The sequence below is a fragment of the Daktulosphaira vitifoliae genome, unplaced genomic scaffold (assembly GCF_025091365.1).
Source record: "Daktulosphaira vitifoliae isolate Bord-2020 unplaced genomic scaffold, ASM2509136v1 Scaffold_3, whole genome shotgun sequence".
Classification (NCBI taxonomy): domain Eukaryota; kingdom Metazoa; phylum Arthropoda; class Insecta; order Hemiptera; family Phylloxeridae; genus Daktulosphaira; species Daktulosphaira vitifoliae.
Window position 1 is genome coordinate 30,483,391 of NW_026099574.1, and position 9,935 is coordinate 30,493,325.

At 26.5% G+C, this 9,935-nt stretch overlaps 1 protein-coding gene across 1 annotated transcript in view; it reads right to left on the minus strand.

Annotated features, from left to right (window-relative positions):
• Window positions 1-7,046: 7,046 nt before the first annotated feature.
• Window positions 7,047-9,935, minus strand: part of LOC126900297 (MATH and LRR domain-containing protein PFE0570w-like) — an 11,270-nt gene continuing 8,381 nt past the window's right edge. Inside the window, exons 3-4 of the mRNA XM_050675918.1 lie at window positions 8,012-9,355; window positions 7,047-7,339 (exon numbers count right to left, since the gene is read on the minus strand). Of these exons, the coding sequence (XP_050531875.1) occupies window positions 7,305-7,339; window positions 8,012-9,355 (1,379 nt within the window). The 3' untranslated portion in view covers window positions 7,047-7,304. The remainder of the gene's footprint in view (window positions 7,340-8,011; window positions 9,356-9,935) is intronic.

Sequence of the window (9,935 nt, forward strand, 5' to 3'; positions counted from 1 at the left end):
TTAAAAATAAATAAAGGGTAATTATCTTTTTTTTCTCACTAAAAAATGTTTATCTGCACTGGTAAATGTTATCATCGTGTCTATAACATCTAAACATCGCTAATAATTTTGAAAGGAAAGGTGTACACCCCTAACCTCTTCATGGTTGTTCCAAAAAAGAAAAAGTCAATCTTACTGAGAAAGTTTCATTTTTATAATTTAAAAATGTTAATTTAAATTATTTATCATTGAAAATCTAAATTTCGCACAATTAATTAATTCCTCAACACGTCTGTCTAGTTCAAAATATTTTCATTGAATTTTGTTTCTTGATATAATTACATTATTTGAAATAACGTGACTATTATGTAGAAGATGAGGTACAACAAATTTTTTTTATTATTCTCTTATTTAGCAATCATTCGTTGCACGCAAACAAATCGTCAAATGGTAGTAAATAAGACGTGTAATAACTGAGACCTCAGTCGCCAGTCATTTAACACAAAATAATAGGTAGGCTTGGCGCTTATATATGAGTGGTACTGAACCGCCAAATTGAGCCTTTCGTTTTTTTTAACTGTTGCGGTTTTTGTTGTACACACACATCGGCACCGGAAATGAAGAAATTGGATGATTCTTGCACATTGGTTAGAACACGATAATTTAATGTGTAGTTTTTCTTTCAATCAAAAATTAATGGCGAATAAGAACAGAAAAGATTATAGCTCAGAGTGTTATACAATTGAATTTCTACAAAGAAATAGGCACTGGGAAATTTTTATAATTATTATTTCAAATTCAATTTTATTGGGAATAACACGTCGGCCACTCGATTCAAAATAATACAACTAAACATTAAAAAAATTCATTACTTATCTTTTAATTTCAGCACCTTTAATTTAATGATTTTTAATACTTTAATTAACGTGTTTTTTTCAGTGTTTGAACTTAAGAATAATTGTTATTATACGATGCTTAATGTACTCTTTATTAGAAGCCATTATAATTACATTGTTCAAGGGCATAACTTTAAAAATAATTATTGGGTGTTGTACAAAATAATTAATCGCTAATTACTAGAGTAAAATGGAAACTTGTACAAATTTTCCTAAAATTAAAAAATAAATGTTCTATATATCTAAAAGTTATAAAACAGTTAAAGAATGCATCTATACATAAATATTGTTTGTTCTTAAAATCAATTTTATTAAAAACTAGTTGTTTTCTAAATAGAAGAAAAGTTAAAACAAGTGGAAAAGATATATAATATTAGTGATATTATACATCAAAGGATTCCTTATATTTGGTGTATTTATGCATTTCTGTCTTTGTAAACGCTATTTGAGGGAATAATTTAAATATAATTTACCAATTTTATCACAAAAATTTCATACATTTTACTATACTAATATATTAAATAGTTCAAATATTCCAAAATACCTCAAAAATATGTAAAATGTATTTATTTAAAAAGTAGTAATAAAAGTAATAAATGCTCTTACAGAATGTTTAGTGTTAATTCACTAGTATCCTTTTTTTTTGATTGTCTGTATTCGAAATTGATGTTCAAAAATCTAAAAAAATGCTTATCAATTATAAGGTTTTGATGCATTGTTTGTTATTTTTTTAACTATGTTATTATAATTTTTATAGTTGTGATACCATATGAATAATATTCATTGGCAAAATCATATAATGATGTAAAGGGTTATATGAATAGACTAGTGGTAGGGGCAGAGGGTGACATGTAACAATAACACAATAATATACAACAGTCCTTTCACGGCTAATCGCTCATCGATGTCCATCGTCACCGGTAACAACATCACATGTACACATGCCCTGGAGACGGGGTGATGTTCAATGCTGCGACGAATGACCCCCTCAACAGTCGACAATCAACTGTGTCGGCTAATCCCATTAAATGACAACGGCGGTGGCATCGGCGGCGGCAGCAACAACACATCCGGCCTCGATTAAATCTTTATCCACTTATATTTTCATTAACTAAAACTTATTCCCAGAGCGACCGCGTTGAACGTTCGACAAACATACACACGGCCATCGTAACTTCCCCACGTTGTCAGCCACTCGAATAACGATTAATGGTCGCATCCAATAACGTCGTTGTTTGTCGTCATAAAAACTGACTTGTCGCACAGACAAACGTGTACTCGCAATAAACTGTCCACTGCAAAGATTGCACAGAATATTAGGCGAGACGTGTAATAATCACAAGGAGAAGCATTAGATGGCATTACATATCAGCGTGTTTCCATCAACTATAACGTTCATTAACATTTCATTTTTTACATCCAAACTATATTGACTTATTTTAAATTAAACTGACTTGTTGATATTTTTAATAGTATAAAAAAACTTAACATAATATATGTTTCCCCGACGTAATGATTTGTCGTACAATTTTGGGGTAGTTATTTTCACGTTTTGTTAAAATTATATTAAATTAATAAAAGAAAACCTACCACTATTCATTTAAGGGAAAATTCGAAATATAAATCAATATTTTTACAAACTGAAAACTAATCGAGTAATTAACTGCCGCAAATTGTAATTAGTATTTAATTCAACTAAATTTAACTAATAATAATTATTTATGAACCAATAAGGTTTTATTTTATTTTACTCACACGAAAAAAACAATTGTGAAGCTAATTTATTTTTATTTAAGTGGTATTCCTGGAAAACTTTGATTCAACTAGAATCGGCTTACTTTAAAGAGAGTTGCCAAATGATACCATTCGACAGCTCTCCATCGGTACCCGTCATAATCATTAAATGTAGTCACGACATAATAATACGAAGGCGTGTCGGTCATCTACTTCAAGACGATATACTTTTGTTGTAAAGGCCAGTTCAGTCAAAACGCATCTCAGGTGTGCGTGTGTACGAATTGCAATCGGAAGCGATGGCGTCGTTGTGCTTATGATAATTGATACTGTCAGTACCGCGTATGTTGTTAAGGTTGTGTAGTTCCAATTGATAAAAATAAAATGAAGTACGAAAATTTCGCTTGTAGTAAAAATAACGAGTATAATTATAATAATAGTAAAAAAAAATGAACCGTATGGGAATATCGGCAAAGATGGCATGAATGAAACTGGTTGATTGAGGGCGTGTGTAGTTTTTTCATTTTCTCGGTCTTTTGCTGTGCGCCGACATCGTCTGTTGATTAGAGACCAAAGAACCCGACGACGCAAAAACCACACAAGAAGTCGCCTTCATTTCACTGCTGTCGGTTTACAAAAATACTGTACCTAAGCAGTGACGGCAACCGGTCCGGTCGTTGTTTAAAAACAAACACGCCTTTGGACGACCCACCGCGGAAATTGCCAAGTACCTTCAACTATACAGACCTGCACTGTGTAATACGATTTAAACACACACACACTGTGTTAACATTATTACTATGCACTACATTATATTTACACATAGTATTTCTATTATACTAGTTTATCGAACATACCGATTGCGCAACGAATAAGGCAGTAACTCGCTTTTTCTTACTTTTCAGGAGATCAAAAATAAAATTTATTTTCTTATTACACTCTATGTGTTTATCAATTTTCCAAGTAGTTTGATTTCGATTCAAACTAAATTTTCGATGAAAGTTATTATTAGATGCGTAAAACATAAATCCAAATAGCTCATAATCTCAAAGTTGAATTTTTCAAGTTACTGTCTTATTTATTACGACAGGGGAATATAAATTGTATTAACAGCACCATACATGATTTTTGCATTTTTTTATTATATGTAACCCAAATAACAGTTATTTGGGTTACATATAATAAAAAAATAAAAGAATAGTAACTATTCTCTTAATTAGGCTAGTACATTAAATTTTAATTTTTTTTCGACTTGATATATATATAAGTTTGTAATTGAGTTTTTATTGATGTTTCAATGAATCTATTACAAAACATTAAGTATAAAGTTATACCGAAGACCATACAGTTCATGGTTCTTAGTTATTGAGCTTTCTTAGTAAACTTAATAATTTTTTTTAAATTACATTTCATTTTTTTAAATGAAAATTTTATATCAATGGCATTTAATTTTTTTGTATAAATACTAATGCTAATCAAGGTGAAATAGTCAATAAAAAATTAAATATTTAGATAGAGTTAAGTTAATGTAATGTAAAATGTGTACATTGTATTCAAATCCAGAACGACCCATTAAGTTAAATGTTGATTATCATTTTTATTGGTTTTTACACATTAGTGAGATGGTAAGTGGTTTTTCGAACCGGTCCCTTGGTTTCTCATAAATTTATGTTCGTAGAATCATTTGTTTGGTCTTCGATTTTTATTATCTTAAATTGGTATATTTAAAGACTCAGCATTTTGCCGCCTTACCCCTTTATATTTTTTAACGTTTTGGATACCATAAATATTATTTGACTCGAAGTAAGATATGATAATTTTACTAAATCTAAAAAAATATCTTTATTAGTTGAAATGTTTATATCTGGATATAAACGGATACTGTTGAATATTGTATGTTTACTTAGATATATTTCATCGACACATAATAATTTTGTCTTAGATAATCTAAAATTTTTTTGAATGATTCTATACAAACAATTTTTTAGTTGATTTTTTTAATTATATTTTTAATAATATTCATTATAATTTTAATTCAAGAAGTTTTGAACTCTACGCCAAGAAAGGAAATTGAAAGTAATCATTAATAAAATATTCACCAACCTACAAATGAATACTATTTCTACGTCTTTACTGAAACAGTGCGTATCTCAGTTTTATAATTGCATTTTATCAAAAACAAATTTAACTTATAATTGTTCAATATAAAAGTTATATTATATTTTCATAACTCACAATTAAACTACCAGTCCACGAAAAAAAAAAAAAAAGTGTTTGAAAACGCATATTGTATCATTGATTTGTTTTTTTTATAAAATTTTGATAGGATTCTAAAAGCCTTCATGTTTTTTCTCATCTTTAGTTAGTTCGCTCAACACTGTACTATTGTTTACGTACCGTTCCCATAAAAATGACAATGATTATAACAAATAAAAAATATTTTATGATTATTAATCGACCTATTTAATTTTTACTTTGTCAATACAGATCACATCAAAATCAATTCAATCATATTGATAAACATTTAAATTTTTAAAAAATTTAAAAGATGCATATTCGGGCGTAAATATAAGCAGCGGCATATTGTTCCTATGCCTCACAAAATAAGAATTATTCTTTAAAAAAATAGTTTTTATAAAAATTAAACATATTATATAGCTTCCTCAAATTTCTTCTGGATACTCACTTTGTACTATTGCAGTATAAGAGTCAATTTCTCATTATAAAAGCAATTACTCCATTTGTACTAGATTAAGTAATTAATCCACATTCACTCATAATTATAATTTTTTATTGATTCAATAAATGTATTTTTCTATTAGATTAATTTTTCTTTTGTACGACAGTTTTATAATATCATTTTAAATTAATGAATTATAGCTAAAAATAATGGTTTTTTCAGCAAATGACAAAAGAATTGTAAGATTCAAAATATGATAAGAATTTTTAGTACATTGATTGACTTCCTGTGATATCGTGACACGACTTGGTTTTACACAATAGATTGTAAGCAATTCTGTGTTTGATTACACCGGTAGTAGGTAGTTTAATCACTAGTGTAACACAAGTAATTATGAGACGAGTTCTGTTTACGTAATGACTAGTTTTCCAACAGTTGTAAAAATTTATTCTTACAATTTTTTTATTTATCACAAAAACAGGTTTCAGTTTGATAACTATTATACAAAAATACTGTAATAATGATCGAAAAATTTATTTTAGGTAAAAATAAACAGACCCGCACTACACCTCTAGTCATTATATTACAGTGTTAACAACTTCCACAATGCTGATTAAAAGTTATTAACGACTAGACATGTTCTTAGTTAGATCATTTTATTATTTGTAAGCTGATTACCATATATATTTTTATTTAAAAAACAAAATTTTATACAATAATATGGGAAAAGAGGGTGACAGGACCAGCCTTTTTTTTTGTAGAGTTTTCATAGAGTGTAAGATATTTTTTACTTCCAAAAAGGAAAAATTATAATATGTTTTATATTTTCAAAGATAACGCTTAAGTCATAGTCAATCAATTTAAAATTTCATATCAATTGTAACAACTTATTCTCAATTTAAAAAATAATTTTCAACTAAAACTAGAAAATTATATAATTTTTGTACCTTTTATACGTAAATGATAAGCTATTGGTTGTATTTTACGGTTTTTTTACAGTTGTTTAGTTGATTGTCAATTATGTACATTGTTAATTCATATTCTCAAAATCTTTATTATTGTTTTTTTATAACACAGATGGTTATGGAAGAGTGCAATAAAATCAAAAGCTAGGGAGTTAAAAAGGTCGAGCTCAATATGTACTTCACGATTACAGTAGTCATTTAATGGTGTCACCAGGGAATCGTTCTATGGAAGTGGAAGCCCTACGTATGCGTACGTCCATCATTGTATTCTATTTTCAACTGCTGTTTCAATACACAAAGGTATTGCTGTATTTATATAACTCACCCACGGATATAGGGTTTCATCAAATTTGTTTTTCGTGTGTATTATAGCTAGATAAACTAATGAAATTCACTTTCATGAAAGCTGTAAATATCATTACTATACATGTTTATAATTTTTTACTAGTGTTTAATACAACACATAAAATTATTCATACTTAATTTATTATTTTAATGGTTTTTTTTTATAATCTACAATACTTTTCTGTATGTTTTCAAAAAAAATTTTTTTTTTTTTACTTATCAATAATTAAACGAGTGATTTAAGTTCTGGTAAATTATATTATATATATAATATATATTATTGTGAGCTAAAACTGATAATAATAAATGACAATTCATTATTATTACACAGTTTAGAAAAAGACTAGTAAAATTCAACTTTATAAAAAAATAATAATTTTTATTTGAACAACAACGTTAACATATATTTAAATAATAAAAATGAAAATAATTTGGATTACTAAATATCTTTGAAAATACAGCGTAGGTTTAAGATAAATTGAAATTTTCAACAATTCTAATAATAATAAATTATTACATATAAATAGATTTACAGTAAAATTACAATTAATGAAACGATATAAATTAAATGCATCAATTAAATATTAGCACAATAAATAATGTACAATAAATTCAATACATTTAATATATTAATAGTATCAATACACTTATTCTAGAATTATTAAAATGATCTATGCTATCTTAGATTAATTGAAAAAGATGATATCATTTGTTTTCTTCTCCATTCTTATTGATTCGATCTAAAATATAACGTGAGTTTTTTTTGTTAGTAAATTATTTTAATACTATACTAATTATGCTTAAATTTAAACCCAGATAAGTATTCAAGAATCTACTTTAGGTTTCTCTCTGAATGAAATTCTAATAAGCATTAGATAAATGTTTTTTGGATACTTTGATTAACAAAATATTATAACTGAATTTAAAAATTAGGTTTAATTGTATTTTTTTATCTGGTCAATAGGCTCTTATTGGAATGATGAAAGGTAACTCACTTAAATAAACAAATGGTTGGTATAAAACACGAAAAAATCTATAACTCACGAATAATATAAAAATTGAATTAGTTATTGAAGAATTAATTTAATTTAATAATATTGCCCCAGATAATCACGTGTTGTTTGACACAAATTGAGTTACTTTGTTAATAAACAAAATAAATAGAACAGCAAATGTTAAAATTAAATATTTTACTTTAATTGAAAAATGTCTTAAATAATTTAAAAACAAATATCACATGTACTTTATTTTTATTAAATAAACCTATTGATGGTTAAATTAAATTTGATTTTATTGATTTTTAATACTCATAAAAATTAGTTTCCATTTTTAAAGACAAAAAAAAGAAAGCCAGAGACTTTGTATTTATTAAATGTTTTAAACTACCATGCATGATAATATTCTGTACTAACCTAAAATACATTTTTGCATAAAATTCAATGGTTGAATTTCAAATATATCGTCATGAGGAATTGATCTCTTAATAATTTTGAATAAATTTTCATGAAGCGTCAACGATTGGATGTATTTACTAATTTCATTTACTTCATTATTAATTTCTTGAATTACTGTTTTATAAATATTTTTTGATAATATGTTTGAAAATTTGTCATCAACATTGAATTCTAGTTGATTTAACTGCATAGGTTTTGTGCACATTAACAAAAGTTCTGAAACCTTTTCAGGTTGCATAAATTTAATGGTGTCATTCGTTGTCTTATTTAAAATATCATTAAATTTATCAAACATATTTATTAGATATTCTGTCGGTTTATTTGCAAACAAGTCCAATTCTATAAATGTTTTTACGTTGTATCTCATTGAAGTACCAATATTTATCATAGCTTCAGTAGATTTCATGGGTGTATTTCTATCACAATATATTTTTTTAAACGCAAGCAAATAATGACTAATACACTTGAAAACGGGATAAACAGTCGCTGCTAATACTTGTTGTTGGAAAGATTTCGTGTACTCTGCATTGTAGTTTGACGACGCACAATAAAATAATTCTACTATAGTGTTTTTAATTTCTACATTATTGTTTACACTCAAGACAACTTCTCTTAAAGAGTTCAATCTTTCGTTCGTTTCTTTAAAAGCATAAAAATTTGTTGATACGTCAAAAGCTGCACTGCCTGTCATCAAATCGTAAAACAAAATGTTGGTTGGATGGAAATCATGATAAGTGCCATTGTCGAGACTCTTTTTAAACGTTGAAAAGCTATGGTATTTTAACAATTGTAAGCTTTCTATGATCTTTTTTGTACTTAGACTGGTTATTTCAATTCTGCTAATTTGATCAACATAACATTTTAGGTCTTTAAATCGTTCATCAATATTGGGTTCTTTGAGTGTTTGACATTTTAAATTTGTAAACTTTGAAAGGCGCTCGTTTATCATCTTGTAATTATTAATAAATTCTTTTCTTTTTAATTGAATATTATTGTTTTTAAGCGAATCAATTTTTAATTTCCCTTGAAGATTATTTATGTATAAATTAACAGACATTAATTCTGAAGCAAAAATATCACTTTGTACTGTTCTTAACTCGTCAAGCATTGCTAAAATATATTCTGATTGGAACTGAAGGTTTGAATCATAATTAATAAGGTTATCTGATGTAAATATTTCAATTCCATTTTTGGAGTGTCTTGTTAAGAAAAGTTGTTCATTCAACTGTAAAAATTTCAACGTAAACTTTATAAATAGACAATTTAATGATGTGGCATCTTTATTTTTTTTCATCGGTTTATCTAAAAAAATCATCATCATATTAAAATTAATTTTTGCTTTTAATTAAGTATTAAAGTTTAAGTGTATTAATGGTAACGAAAACTATATATTTACAATTATTTATAATGTTTATTCTTTTTGTAATGAATATGTTATAAAATAATATACAGAATAAGTCACAAAGATATAATAAGTCGAATAACTTTTAATTCAATTATCATTTTGTTGAATTAAAAAAAAAAATTATTACCTTCTAAAATTACGTTCAAAGTACATATTTTATTTTACTTATCACTGATAAAAATAATAATAATAATACAATTTTTTTGTTTTTTCAAAATGTCGAAATAAACATTACTTAGTATTTTTCTTAGAAAAATTTTAGACGGCTTAATGAAATTATAAGACGAGTTTTTATCTAGTTACAATAGTTTCAATACATAGAGTGGTTATGGAATGTGGGCGGAGTATATCTACACCAGTACGGGCTATAAAAACCTAACAATTTTTATTTTAGCTTCGATGCGAAGCTGAGAAGGTATTGGTTTTACTATGATGTGTTTTTTTTTTTTTTTTTTTTTTTTTTTTTTTTTTTGTTTT